This window comes from Ictalurus furcatus, chromosome 23 (genome assembly GCF_023375685.1).
Source record: "Ictalurus furcatus strain D&B chromosome 23, Billie_1.0, whole genome shotgun sequence".
NCBI classification, from domain to species: Eukaryota; Metazoa; Chordata; class Actinopteri; order Siluriformes; family Ictaluridae; genus Ictalurus; species Ictalurus furcatus.
The window spans coordinates 19,989,338-20,004,283 of record NC_071277.1 but is presented as its reverse complement, the minus strand read 5'-3'; the positions used below and the strand labels follow the sequence as shown (position 1 = coordinate 20,004,283).

Sequence of the window (14,946 nt, the reverse complement as noted above, 5' to 3'; positions counted from 1 at the left end):
TCTGCTTTTATCAGTAAATAAGCAGTAAGGGGAGACTTTTATTTTTTTTCTGCGCCGAGTCGATACGACACCGAGACATCGATATCGCAATGTTTTTAACATCATCATACACTTTTCCAGGAATCGTGGCTTTCATCAGATGTGTGTGACTTAATAACTGCATTATTCTTCTTCTTATTATTATTATTCCCTGTAATGAGTTAATATCTATTTTATACCCCTTGTTTATTTATTTATTTCCTCAAAATAAAACATTTGAAAACGTATCTTTGTAAATTTTGACATTTTACTTCAAAATACTTCCTCTGTTTTGATATTTACAGCTTCATTTAAATAATTTTATTTTATCTTATGTATATAATTGAATTGAATTCTATAATTGTGTACTTTTGCCTCCTTATGCTAATTTAGGTATTTATATTTTCTTCATCTTTGAATATAAAGATCCAAAAATTGTAATGAATGAAATGTGATCGATTGAGAGAGACTGAGTGCAAAAGATTTACTCTGAGTCAATAGGAGCTGGTTTTTTTAATCACACTTAGAAAGATCGTTTAATTGTACTGAGGGTATGTAAACTTTTGCACTGGACTGTGTGGATGATTTGCATTTTCGCTGGTTAGTTCGGGCGACACGTGTCCATAGGAGCCTGTGAGTGTGAGTGTGTTAAATAGTCAGTGATGTGTGTGTAATAAATAAATAATAACGCAACACAAACGACAAATCTTTGAAAAATTTGTAACAAGATTACAAATGGACACTGTAATTATTCTGGGGATTTTCCGATGCTGAATTTGATCTGACATGACCAGCGATCTAATGTACATACAACATTCTGACATCACGGTCACGATTTTTCACGTTTTATCGCCGTATAAGTCCTCGGGGTCGGTCGTGTACGTCTTGACGGTGTGATCTCCGGCATCCAGGACGATCAGCGTGTCCTCGTCGGTCGCCACTAATCCCGCCGGACGCACCAGTCCTTCTCTAACGAGTGGAATTAACTCTGGTGCTTTGTGGACGTCTCCCAGACTCCACACGGTTCCCTGCTGCACATCAGCTACGATTAACTCGCCGTTTCTGTTAAAGGTTATGGACGAGACGCTCAGCCCCGGCAGGTGCGGAGTGAAACCGTCCAGCTGCCTGAGGAGGACGAAATCGCTGCTGAACACCTTCAACCGCGTCAACGTGGCGTCTTCCTTGGGACGTTCCCCAGTCTGGAGATGTTCCACCACTGCGACGCGTCCAGACGCTCTACAGCAAGCGACAGCTCGTGGAGTCTTTAGATCTTCCAGCATCAGCTTCTTTACCAAAACCACGCCACGTTCGAAGTCCATGACGACCTGCCAAAGTGTCCCGGCTTCTGCGTCCGTCACTAGGATGTTCCCCGAGAGGTCCACGTCAACACCCCAAGGCAGCTGAAACAGGTCTGAGACGGTGGCCACAGGACTTCCTGTCGATGAGAACACCTTGACCGAACGATCTCCTGCATCCGTCACGACAATATGGCCGCCGGGAGTAACAGTAACATCTAACGGATGGCAGATATGAAAGCTGTCGTGACCGTAGCGCCCGAAACTACGCAAGAACTGACCACGACAACCGAACACGCTCACTCTCTCGTGCCCTCCATGTACCACCAGGACATCCTGTGACGTTCTGGACACAGCCACACCGGTTGGGTTGATGAGCGGACCCCATCCTCCGAAGATGCCATGTAGCCGCATGACCCCTGACCCCAGATCTCCCTCCCGATCCCGGGGCTTTTTTGGGGGGAAATACGAACAGATCATATCCTGAAGGTCGACGAGGACCTGGCATTCGTAGGTGCCACCTTGATCGCATTGCTTCCTGCAGAAAGGGCACTCGAGACGGCGTGACACGGCGTGAGACAGGGCACAGACGCAACCCAGACAGATCACGTGACCGCAGGGCAGGTTGCGTGGTCTTCGAGCTCTGGGTTCGGACGAAAACGTCTCAAAACACACTTTACACTCGAGCAGATCGGAGTAGATCTCATCCAGGATCTCCTCAGCTCCTCTGGTGCGAGGCGTGAAGGCCTCAGACATCCTGCACGTCTCCTCGGAGGTCTTTCACTTCCTGTACAGGCCAGAGACAGACAGAAAGAGAGAGACAGAGACAGAAAGAGCAAGAAGAGATTTACAGACGTTCCATGTTTTCCAACAGGCCGCTGGGTCACGTGACTCAGGCAGAACGATGTGTGTTTGCTGCCCTCTAGTGGTGAAGGGTGTAATAACAATAACGACCTACATATGAATATTTACAATGAACACACGAACAACAACAACGATGAGGATTTATTTGATTAATGTTTTTAACGTTGACACGTCCATCTATTTTCTCTTTGGTTGACGGCGTCCTACATTACCCACAATGCCGTTCGACTACCTGCTGATAGCGGTGCAGGAATTATCCCTCGCTTCATTGCTTAAAAAAAAGTCATTTATTATTCATTTATTTTCTAATAAGATTCTTGAAAATGAATTGACTGTTCGTGATTTTTCTACAAATGAAGTTTATTTTCAAACGATTCTTTTACATCATTTTTTTTTTTTACACATACTTAATTTATTTCCATGTAATTTTTCCACAATTTTCTAACACAATTCATGTATTTTCACGTGATTATTATTATTATTATTATTTTACACATGCATATGTCCACAATTTTTAAACTTGACTCATTTTCATACACACAAAAATTATTTATTCTGACTTGTGATTTAAAAATTGGACTCCTGGTTGAATTCCATGTGATTTTCTCCCACACTTCATCTCCTCCAGGATATTCTTCCACACGGTTCATTTGGTTTCACGTGTGATTTTTTCCCCGCATAAATGATTACGGCTTTTTAAAAAAATCCATCAATCAGATTTTTATTTTTGGCAAATAATTCACATTCAAATACGAGTCTAGACACCGACACACATCACAGGTAGAAGTTTGTTTTTAATCGGAAACTCTCCAAATAATCACACAGATCTACGTCATTACACAATTACACACGTAGCGGCGTGGAAATCCCGTACAAACATTTAAAAGACATTAGGAAGTTATCAGGAATATTGAAATGTGCAGGCAGCTTGTGTTTACGAAATGTGTAGAGCTTTTCTCCGCCTGCTTTCTGCTCCGTCAGAGTGGGATTGCTCCGCGTGGCTTGGCGAAGATGGTGAACGAGGTGTCAAAAAAGTGCATTCTCAAACTCAAATAAAATTTAATGAGCGTAAAAAGAATTAGAAGAAAAAAAACTCTGTACACCTACTGGCTAAATTCAAGAAGGAACTAACTGAAATAAATATTTAGCAGGTATCGTTGGTAAGTCATCGTCCGTGAACCCAGGGACCGAGCGGTGTTTACAGTCTGCACCCGAGTCATTAACGTCAGTTTGATTTCAGGGGCGTGTTAAAGTCCTATACGGCTGATAATTCAATTAAACGCTAACGATGACGACGCACGAGCCCGTTCTGTGGATCAGCTGATCAAATATAATTTAAGTCGAAGTCGTAGTGACGTGTCGTTTTGTACGAACGAATCGGCTCTCCGAATCGACTCGCCTTGTCGAGTGATGTTATTTCGTTCGTTAGTAAGCAGAGTACGATTCCATTAAACGATTTCAGCCGTAGTTACTCAAAAGAACGACCGGCACTAGAGTAAATATCCTAAACTTTGACTGGCCTCCAAATGTTTTTTTTTTTTTTTTTAATATTTAAAAAACCAGTGAGCTGAATCAAATAATATGATTCACTTCGAGCCCTTCACTCCATCAAAAAGTTTAAAAATACAGTAACATTCTATTAAATAGGCGAAATCTGAAGGCAAGATCAGGTGTGTTACACTCGATTAAGGCGGAGTCCTCTGATAATATTGTGAACCATTCTAAATTTGATAATAATAACAACAGCATCAGCATATTCCTAAACAACCTTGGACAAATTAGGCATGTTCTTAAAAACATTGAAAATGTAACGTGGAAAGTGTGTGTGTGCGCGAAAATTTTAATATTAAACGTTCATATCATAACTACGTCACAATTTACAATATTATGAATTATCATCAATAGAAATTTGTTCTAAACCCCCCCCCCCCCCCCAAAAATTCAGATGGCCGTCCGTAAATCTGAACGGAGCACGCAGGGTGGTGGCGATAATTTAAAGATTGTCGTCGGGTGAAAGAAATAAAAATACAAATAAAAATAGGAATGATCTATTAAACACTCTGACGATCATACACATCAATGCTTCATTAACATCAACTATATATATATATATATATATCTATAAAAATGGAATATTATTAGGCTATGTGTCCAATATATTATATTATATATGTCAGATATGAAACACACACACACACACACACACACACTCATGCAGGCACATGTGTGTTAGAGGCTTCAAGAATGAACAGAAATGTGGATACTGGCTTCAGTGGTCTGGAGGTAATGGATACGAGTTAGCAGCGATCATCATCATCATCAAACATAAAAGCAGAGCTGAAACGGTCTGATCAGTCGATGCTAAAACAAAGTGCTTGAACCGTGTGCTCTACTCTAGGCGTGTGCCGATAATCATACGATCGTACTATATTATCAAACCGTGATATTCAAAAGTGTTATGACCAGAACAGAAAATTTCTCTCTTTTTTTAATGAAGAAGGTTAAAAGCGTAGACAAAAGTCGTTTATGGTTCGGGACACACCGCGACATCCTGTCATCTACAGCATAAACATGAGCCAAACCATGTTTACCGACGTGGTAATTCGGTATAGCCCCACCCTTTCCTCTAAGCCCCGCCTCCTAATACTTAAGGACTGTTCTGGAATGCTGGACGTGAATATGGATTATGGTGGTAAAGTTTTGGGGTTAAACAGCCATCTGTGGCTTGTTTGTTAGCAAATATTTGTGATGTTATCGTAAACCGTGATACATTTTTAAAATGGTGATCGTATGGAAATGTAAAAATATCGGCACACACCGCACCACGCCTACGCCTACACCTACGTGTGTCTGTTGTTATCTTCGACACAGGAGACACAGAGACAATACTGCAATGGGAAAAAAATATCGAAGAATTTCTCCAGTGAACATGAACAGTGCGGATTTTCACCCTGTCATGTCTGTAGCGCCACCTGGTAGCTCAACACTGGCCAAACCCAGGACCAAAGACACGGCCGTGTCGTCCTGATACGCGCGTTCCCTCCAACCTCTGGAGCGCCGTTTGTGCAAAAGGTTGACTTTCTGTCCCATCATCCTTCTCTTCATGCCTCCTCGGTTCCTGCAGGAGCGAGTGTGTGGAGAGGGTCATTATTTCTCCACTCCGTTGATGGTTTTGTCGTTTCCGGAACCTTTCCCTCTCCTCCTGGTGGTGGGAGGCGCCTCCGAGTCCGACCCTAATCGTCAGATTAAGAGCAAATTCGATCCCCTTTATGGAAAAGCACTTATTTCTGCATCGTCAAACCACAGATATCGTGAATATTTATCAGTCACTCGGTGAGTTAATCTGTGAGACAGTGAATGAGTAATTTCAGTCATTCAATGAGTAAATTAGTGAGTCAATCAGTAACTGAATCAGTCAGTCAGTGTGTCACTCAGCAATCCAGTCAGTCTATGAATCCATGAACGAGTAATTTCAGTCAGTTTGTGAATATGTTAATGACTGAGTGAGTGAATCAAGCAGTAAGTGAGCGAGTCATGAGTTAGTCAGTGAGTGTCAGTGACTCAGTGAGTGAATCAGTCTGTAGAGGAGTGCATCACTCTGAGTTGATCAGTCTGAGTGTCAATGAAAGAGTAAGTCAATCAGTGCGTGAATCATTCAATGACTCACTTCATTTCAATGAATCAATGACCAATTGATTCACTGAGTCAACTGGTCATAATAGACTTTGAGATCCCCACTGAGGGTATTATAAACATTTTGAATAGAATTAACAGGATGCTTTTACACACTCTGCCTTGGGAATTTCTCTCGCTCACCTTTCACACACACGTCGTCTCCGGTCTCGGTGTAAACGCTGTCTTCACACTCTGACAAACTCTACGAGAAAAGCCAGCGTAAAACATTAACATGACACACAGCAGTCCTAAAAAGCTACAGCATGCCTGTTTGTGTGAGTGTGCGTGTGTGTGTACTGGGGCTTCACAATTCCCCAGACAAAAATCATAAAAATATCCCAAGTAGCAACATTCTGATTCCTCTGAAAAGACTTTATCTTAAATAATATATAGTAGTGGACCACATGAACGCTACACTGATTTCCAAACAGGAAGTGATGCGGTGAGTTCCTGTCGAACTGGACTGACCTTCTCTCTGGGCCCGTAAGTCTCGGCATACCACACCATCCCGTACAGGCAGAGGAATGTGATGAAGGCCTGCACACATGGAAGCGTCTCTGAGTTTGTGTGCATTGTGTGTGAAGATCAAATATTAATCGCTCTGAAGAGACGGAAAAATAGATTTTTCTCTCACCACACACAGGAGCCACAGAATGACATAGAGGATCTGAGTCTTGGAGAACAAGTCCTGTCCGAATTTAACACACGCTAAAGCCTCGAGGAAAGCAATGGCTCTGAAGGAAGGACAAACAAACCAATTAATAAAAATAAGAAATCAATTAATAAAAAAAATTAAATGTATCAAGGAACTGGGACTATGCGTTTCTGGCTAGATGCGAGCCAATAGTCTATTTCATTTACCATTATCATTTCATCTTACTCGGTCAATGAATCAGGAAGTCAGTCAACAGGTGAGTCAGTGAGTCATTTAGACAATAAGTGAATCAGTCAGACGATGAGTGAGAGAGCAGCCGGTCATTCCAGGAATTAGTTAATAGGTCACTCAGTGAGTAAATGAAGGAGTGAGTCATTTGGTCAATGAGTCAGTGGGTGAGTCAGTCAGTCAGTGAAAGAGTCAGCCAGTCACTCAGTGGGTCAGTAATTCATTTAGTCAATCGGTCCGCCAATGTCTCAGAGTGTCAGCCTGTCAGTTAGTCGTTCAGTCGGTCAGTTGGTCAGAGAGTCAGTGGGTGAGTGAGTCAGTTGGTCATTGAGTCAGCCTGTCAGTTAATCATTCAGTCAGAGAGTCAGTCTGAGTGTCATTCAATATGTCAGTCAGTTGGTGAGCGAGTCTTTCAGGGAGTCAGTCAATAAGTGATTCAGTGAGTGAGTCAGTGGGTAAAATGGCTCTTGTGGGCCGGTTCACTTGGTGGTTCAGTAAAAAGCTGCAGGGCAAACACGTCAGCAGTGAGACAGGGAAACCAGGTTTGCACCCTCAGTGCCGAGGATGGTTTTACATGTTTGTTTGTTTTTTTTTTTAAACAAAATAACGTAACCCTTCATTCGTTTAAAAAGTTTCGAAATAGTTTCTAATACTTTATAACTCAACCTCGCAGCAAGCAAAGCATCAGCGCTCTTTGTCTTTAGGCAGCCTAAATTCTACTAAACCACCACCAAGAATTTGTCAGTTCAAATGACGAATGAAAAAAATGTCTAACCGTGCATAAGCCTGAAGCAATCAGAAACATCCAGGCCCGTGTTTCACCTGCTGTTTCCATGAGCTCTAAACCACTGAGGCTACAGAAGCAGTGTGCGACCTCCATCAGTTAACAACTACTACAGCTAAGAGCTAAATTCTGCATCCTACCCAACCACAAGCCACAGTGTTAACTGGTAATTGTACACTCTCAAACACACACACACACACACACACACACACACACACACACACACGAGCACCCTCACAAACACACGACACCATGTTTCTTATCCGTTTACTATCAGTCGAGGGCCAGAGGGAAGGAAAACATGAAAAGGTGAACGACATAGGAACAAGTATTTCAGCTTGATGTAACTGATAAAGAGATGTAAAGTGTGTGAGTGTGTGTTCAACGTACCCAAACACCCAGCACTGCGTTCCGACTCGTTTACACTGCGTATCTGTGAGATAGGCGTAGTACTGCCTAGGAAACACAAAGAGAGACGGAATTAACTATTTTTGAAATGTATATTCTGCCAATGTTATTGAATGAGGCATGTACAGGTAAACAACAACAGGAAGACTAATTTCACAAGGAAATTAAAAAGGCAGTAAAAGAAAATAAGAGTCAAGCAGGGAAATAATATTCGCTGCAATAATAATACTCTAAATAATAGAGAAACAACAGAAAAACAAGAATGAGAGTAAATAAAAACAGAAGAAATAACAACAAATCATAAGTGTGTAAATATACCTTTTCAAAATTCATTAAAAGTCATTTATTATAAAAACAAAGTTGACTGAAATTAGAAATAGTTTTTCTAATCTCGTTTTCTTAAGCATAGAGTAATGTAACTGGGGAAAAACAAACAAACCCCAGTGGAGGGTGTGTAGTAGTGGTGTGTGTATGTAGTAGTGGATGTAGTAGTAGTAGTAGTAGTGTGTATGTAGTAGTGGGTGTAGTAGTAGTAGTGTGTATGTAGTAAAGCCGGAGCTCACCTCACAGTGGGGGCGGTGATGACGCCGATGAAGAGGATGCGACCCCAGCTCAGAACGTGGCATGCTGGGAAAACAAAGATGTGCTTCAGGAAGAAGGTGTTCAGCTCCGTCAACTGACAACGACACAGAGGAGAGAAACACTGACTGTGAAATCACACACGCACACACACACAGTGTACAGACCATACACACACACACCTAATTATATATCCATCTGTCTGTTCATCCACTATCCATCATTCCATTCATCTATTCGTATGGCTACTTATCTGACCATCCCTCTAATCAACCTCTCAATCCATCTGTCACCCATCTAACTATCCATCCATCCATCTAACTATCCATCCATCTCTGTCCAGCTACCTGACCGTCTGCCCATACACCTCTGTACTTGTCTATCCATCCCTCCATTTATCTATCCATCCATTCATCTGAATATCTTTGTATTTGTTCACCCATCCATCCACATCTAACCATCCATCTATGAACATCTATCCATATAATCTATCCATCTACCCAACATATAATAATAATAAAACACATCACATTTTCTCCGTTAGGAGAAATGACTAACCTTCTACAGTATCAGAAGGCGTGGCTGTTTCACATATTTACTATTACATTTAAATTCAGCCTGTGTTCTGATCCGTGTAAATTCTCTGTTCGGATTCGTTTGCATGTGCTGAAGGAGCTGCTGAGGGCGAGAGGACGCGGAGGTGAAGCTCTACAGGCGCTCATTTACATTAACAAGTGTGTCTGGGGGCTTCATTACCATCTAATCTAATCAGCCTCTCAGGAGAGAACACACACACACACACTCTCTCTCTGCTGCTCCCTCTCTCCCATCGAAGCTGTGTAATTACTACTAAAGAATCCCAGAGAGAATGAGCAAAGAGACCGTGAGAGTGAGACAGGACAGCTGTTTCACGAGACCATAAGAGTGAGACAGCCATCACTGTCCCCAAAATACTCCTTGCCCCTTTAAGCGTTCACAGTGTGTGTGGGCTTGTAGGAAGGTAACACACTTGAGTCTCACCTGCCAGATGATCATGAACAAGTAAACTCCAGTTACTCTCTGGAAGGAGGATTTGGGGTCGAACCAGCTTACGTAGATCCAACTGGCCGGGGTGAACTGCAGCACAGCGCGCTTGATCTTCCCCGTGGTGGTGTGGATGTCCCTACACAACACACACACACACCCATAATTAAATTCAAATCAAGCAGGTTTTTAATTGTCATTACCAGATAGATATATATATATATATAGATATATATATATATATATATATATATTATATATATATATATATAAAAAAATAAAACTCGTATACAAAAAACTCTTCAAATAACACAATAAAATCTGTGAGTGATAGTTTTTATTTGGCCTCTAGAGGCCGCTCCCGTACTGTATAATGACAGTGGACCCTTCTCAGCCACTCCTATTGGTGTGGATCATTGCCTAATGACGTCTAATGAACACTGTCCCTGTGACGTCTCATCTGTGATGTTAATGTAAAGTGTCCTGGATCTGTACTATCGACATGAAGGTTCCACTGAAAGGTCACATAACCAGACATGCAAACTGTCTCGCTGATCCTAACCTCTGTAAAGGCAGTGAGACACTTTGCAACTCAAATGTCACATCTGAACGACCGTAGTGCTAAAACTTAGTGTCTCATGTCATTTTGGGTTACTATTAGCCATCATCCATTCACATAATCGCTAATCGCTGAGGAAAAAGAAACAATGTTATAATTTGTACTTTAAGCGCACTTGGAAATTTTTTTTTTTTTACACAGCATTTGTGTTTCGACACGACGTTTTACAGATGTGGTGGTGTGCGAACGCACTTAATGCTGGCCCAGTGGTACGTGCGCATCTCCAGGAAGCGGCACACGGTCATGCCGAGCCAGATCCCTCCGCCGTTACAGAGCAGGATGTCCAGGATCACCTGATCCCACCAGCACTCCGCAAAGTTGGGCAGGAGGTGCATGAAGAAGAGCTGCGGAGAAAAGAAACACACATTTCCTGTATTTTAGTACTGTTTAACACATTTTACTGGTTTATACAGGTGAAACTGCGCACCTGTATCAAAAGAGCACAACACAAAGGTAGAAATGTGTTAAGACTGTGTTTTTAATCAGGTAATTTGGTGTCTGTTTCCAGGGTACTGGCTGCATACAGCCATAGTCATGCCATAGCTTGAGAAAGAGCGAACATCATCAAATAATGAAACTTTATAAAAGCCAAGAGAGATGGAATCCTTGTGGAATAACACGGTGCTGCTCTGTAGTCTTACTTCTGAAACATATTCACAGAAGTAGTACAAAGGATTTTCAGAAAAGCCTCTTAAACGCGAACAATAAAACCCAGTGTAAGAAATGTAGGTCAGAGAAAAACATTACAGAAGATTTATTACTTGTTATGGCCTACTCGTTAAGAACATTTTGTATGCATCACTCTGCAGAGCGCAACACGTGAATCAATTTATTACAGCACAGTCATTCAGGGCTCTAGGAGGCGCTGTACCTCAGTGAGCTCCCACGTGATGCTGATGGTCCAGCAGAGACCGTAGCTGCGGATCAGCAGGGCCTTCATGCCCCAACCCCAGAAATGGCTGAACGCGAAGATGTCGAAATGACTCAGGATTCGCTCCCACGTGATCACATGACAGTTCACGGCATACTCCTGATATTTTTTAAAAAGGTGAGCCAGCCAGGAGGGATAAAAGTGAGAAATAAGACAACAGAAAAGCAAATATCTATTACACAAAGCTATCATGATATCTCAATAAAGGTCTAATATTATAATAAATCAATACACACGGCTGACACGTATACAATACCATGATGTCAGCCTCCCGCTTGGCGTAACGGAGGTTTGGGTCCAGCCAGTACATGAGCCCCTTCACCTGCTCCCAGTTCAAGAATATGATGAAAACCAGGAACAGGAAGTAGAGCACGCTCAAACCTGTCAGCCAATCACAAGACCAGCTTTAGTCTGTCCATTAAAGGCGGTTATTTTACAATGCCGCAAAATAAATACATACAACTACATCTAGGAACTCTATGGCTCAGGCTCATGTTTGAGAACTAAACTTAAAGAGTACAGTCTGGATAACGTACACTAACTTAATCAAGTGACATTTCAACACCTACTACTCCTGCAAAAAAACATTTTTTTTTAAATGGCGAGCCAGCCAGGAGGGACTAATATAGCAAGACTGCTTACCAAACACTATTCGCCATATTGCTGGGTGTGGTCTTGTAAACGGACCTGCGCAGGAAGAAAGCAGGGGTCATGCTTCCAAACTTTAGATATAACTAAATATTTCCACAGTGGAAGGTTCTTACCGTTTGGGAAGGCAAGGACACTGATAACTGAGAAAAAGAAGATAATGACTAGAAGTCCTACACGCAGATTGCTGTCTTGATTCTCATCATCTCTGTAAACAAAACAAGATATTCAAACAAAATTAGCTACTGTCAACACCATACAGGACCGTACATCCTATATTTATCCACAGGCTATTATTAAGCGGTACACAGTTTGGGATGTGATAGCAGTTTGGGATGCTTAGCTAGCTAGCTAGCTAGCTAGCTATCGCCACTTGTTACATGTGATGTACAATTCTGATGTATTAGTTAGAAAGTCAGTATGACATGTAGAACGCATCAAATATAACAGATACTACTTTGCTAAATACTGCGAGCATCGAATAAATTCCTCGGTTGAAAACTGTTAATGGAAAATATAATGATGCAGGTAGTCACAGCTAACTCTGTAGTGTATACCGCATCCCACAATGCAATGCAGCCATTTCATTTTTCAATATAACAGCTGGAAAAGATGGTGAAGAAGGTAACAGTGGCATCAACTATACATATAAACATTATAGTTTTACCTCAGTATAGCTAAAATATGACAATTATTAATAACAAGGGTTAATTACTCTAATAATCCTCCAGATTTTTTTTATTACTTGTAACAAACAAGATGAATGTTAGCAAATTAATCCTTAATAAAAAAAATATATTTTCACTCAATCTTTATTTGATACAAAACCTGAGACTTGCTAGCTGCTTATGCTAATTGTGCCATTAGTGTATTTACATTGTACTACTCACAAATTAAGTGATTTTTTTGTCTGTTTTTTTTTTTTTTTAAATTTTATTTATTTTTTTACACATTTTTGGCTGCTTTAAATCTTTTTGTTTCTTCCGACACGTCACTAAATTAGTTTCGAGTGTTAACATAGAGTCACAGTAATTGTGGAAATCCTGAGCCAAAAAAAAAAAAAAAAAGGGATAGAAAAAAAAAAAAGGTCCCTGAGGTAATTCTCTGAAGCCGCGCTTACAGGAGAATGTGAATGGCAAGTAGTCACGTGACCGCGCAGCCGCCTATACCCTACTATTAGCCGTCGAATATTTATAATACGGAAGTAACAATAACGCACAGAATACCCGGATGTACACCATCTTATAGCACGCGCTAGTCTGCGTCACAGATGCGCAAAAGGTCTTCCTGTATCTCATGCGGGCGCTTGCATAGCACTCGTGCACGCGGTTTAATATATATTTTTATATATATATATATATATATATATATATATATATATATATAAAACGGTCACTTAAAAAAAAATTCAAACACGTACATAAATAACGGACGCTGGTGTTGTACGCTACAGCGGCCATTTTTATTTTCATTTAGCATCCTTGCTATCTGGAGGCTTTACACACTGACTCACCTCGTAAAGGCGAAGTACATGAGGCTGAGCACGGTGCAGGTCAGCAGGGTGATGGTGTGAGGTTTGTAGAAGAACTCGATGGTGATGTCTTCCACCTGCTGCTCGTTGATCATACGGAAATGTGTGCGATAACGGCCATCGTTCTTGCTCAGAGTGCGGGACCTGTACACGGACGCCGCCATTACTCGAGCAAAGGAAACCCCCCTCCTCTCTCTTTCTCTCACTCTCTCTATGACCAACGCGGATCTCCGGCTCGAGTCCAAATCTCTTCCTGTTGAACGGGAAGTGCACTAGATAGGATGGAAGCTACTCTCATGGCCTGTGTACTTAAATAAAGTGAACCTAAAACACGATGAATGGATCACAGTTCCAAAAACACAAAAGTGAGAAACACTTCAGTCGTGGAATGAATAAAAGATGGCATGGCAGCTCTGCTACCATTGGTGTGTGAGTGTGTGTGAATGGTAGAAGGAGGCAGGGCTGTGTCTCAAATCGAGCTCTATCTAGGGTGTGTTTCGCGTGCTTGCACACTATGTAGTAAATCCTAGAACACCAGCTAGCACGCGAGCGCTCTCTCAGTGGACGTGGTCGTTAACTTTTCACTTAGAGGTTAGCATGATGCTATTATGAACAAGCAGTCAAAACTGACGTAAAATTACCCTGCTTTTTATGACAATACATTTTTATTTTTACCGACCAACACAAAAAATGTAGTTCACAATGTGAAAGCACGAATAGGTGAATGTAGGTTTGTAAATAAAGCAAAATTAAATAAAAATGAGAATTTTCTATTCAGAATTAGCCATTACGCTAGGTCTGTGAAACCTTTAAATTTAACAGATTGGCAAAACACACACACACACACAGCTGGGTTATGTTCACCATGTTTAATGAGGGAATTTAATTTAAACTTAATATAAAATAAACGCCCCTACTTTCATTGTCTTCACAACTTAAATAAAACATTTCCTGTCAGCTCCATTACAGTGGTGATGTTTCTCAAAATGGCGGAGCCTCCATGGACGTTCACTAAGTGGCTGATGTAAAGCGTCATTTTAGTTGAAACTTAAGCTTTTTCTAAGTCATATTAGCAACACGTCTGAAGAAAATGTTGATATTCCTGAGAGTTTTTTATATATTTTTTTTATCTGTCGCTGGTTTCCTACACTAGTAATTTAAAAAGTTTAGGCGTAAACTGTGCTTTGTCCTCATCACATTTTATATACCTGATTTTGTCCCCACAACCTTTTGCAAGTGTAAAAAGTCTTTAATATAATAGCTCACAGCTTTTTAACAATATTCTGTACTAGTACTGTGAAAAAATCTTAGGCACCATCATTGGAGCATGTCTTGGATGTTTATTTTAAGACATTGCATCTTTACAACTTTACATCTGTCTAAAATGTTTGGACACTACTGTATATCATGAACTAATTCATAAAAAGATTTTTTTTAAAAACATGATATTGTGGCATGATGACACAGTAGAGGTGAAACCAGAGAACCTGGAGGAACACGGGCACTGGGAGAACATGCAAAACTCCATTAAGTCATGTTCATCTACAGCTTTAGCTTGGCCAGGGTCATGGTGGATCCAGTCTCAGTGATGGTGCTGTGGATTTAAACACGGTTTAAATAGAAAAGGAAGTATAACATTTCCACGAAGTGCACATGAACTGAGAATGTTTCATAAACGCGTTCGGCGC

The 14,946-nt window shown here is 41.1% G+C and overlaps 2 protein-coding genes across 2 annotated transcripts; both read right to left on the bottom strand.

Moving 5' to 3' along the window:
- Nucleotides 1–519: 519 nt before the first annotated feature.
- Nucleotides 520–2,188, bottom strand: LOC128599794 (E3 ubiquitin-protein ligase NHLRC1-like). The gene has a single exon (XM_053611744.1). The coding sequence runs from the start codon at nucleotides 2,067–2,069 to the stop codon at nucleotides 858–860; it is 1,212 nt and encodes a 403-aa protein (XP_053467719.1). The 5' UTR covers nucleotides 2,070–2,188; the 3' UTR covers nucleotides 520–857.
- A 765-nt stretch (nucleotides 2,189–2,953) lies between these two features.
- Nucleotides 2,954–14,323, bottom strand: ptdss1a (phosphatidylserine synthase 1a). The gene is made up of 13 exons (XM_053611743.1): nucleotides 13,241–14,323; nucleotides 11,844–11,935; nucleotides 11,722–11,766; nucleotides 11,336–11,460; nucleotides 11,020–11,178; nucleotides 10,341–10,492; nucleotides 9,527–9,668; nucleotides 8,491–8,603; nucleotides 7,910–7,975; nucleotides 6,487–6,586; nucleotides 6,321–6,389; nucleotides 5,994–6,054; nucleotides 2,954–5,410 (listed from the first exon to the last, which is right to left on the bottom strand). The coding sequence occupies exons 1-13, from the start codon at nucleotides 13,420–13,422 to the stop codon at nucleotides 5,325–5,327; spliced, it is 1,392 nt and encodes a 463-aa protein (XP_053467718.1). The 5' UTR covers nucleotides 13,423–14,323; the 3' UTR covers nucleotides 2,954–5,324.
- Nucleotides 14,324–14,946: the final 623 nt, after the last annotated feature.

Excerpts from the sequence above, each read along its gene's own strand:
- LOC128599794 (XM_053611744.1), bottom strand. The coding sequence starts at position 2,069 with ATGTCTGAGGCCTTCACGCCTCGCACCAGAGGAGCTGAGGAGATCCTG.
- ptdss1a (XM_053611743.1), bottom strand. The coding sequence starts at position 13,422 with ATGGCGGCGTCCGTGTACAGGTCCCGCACTCTGAGCAAGAACGATGGC. Across the intron at positions 9,669-10,340 it reads TACCACTGGGCCAGCATTAA|GGACATCCACACCACCACGG; the intron begins GTGCGTTCGCAC and ends TGTGTTGTGTAG. Across the intron at positions 7,976-8,490 it reads ATCACCGCCCCCACTGTGAG|GCAGTACTACGCCTATCTCA; the intron begins GTGAGCTCCGGC and ends TGTGTTTCCTAG.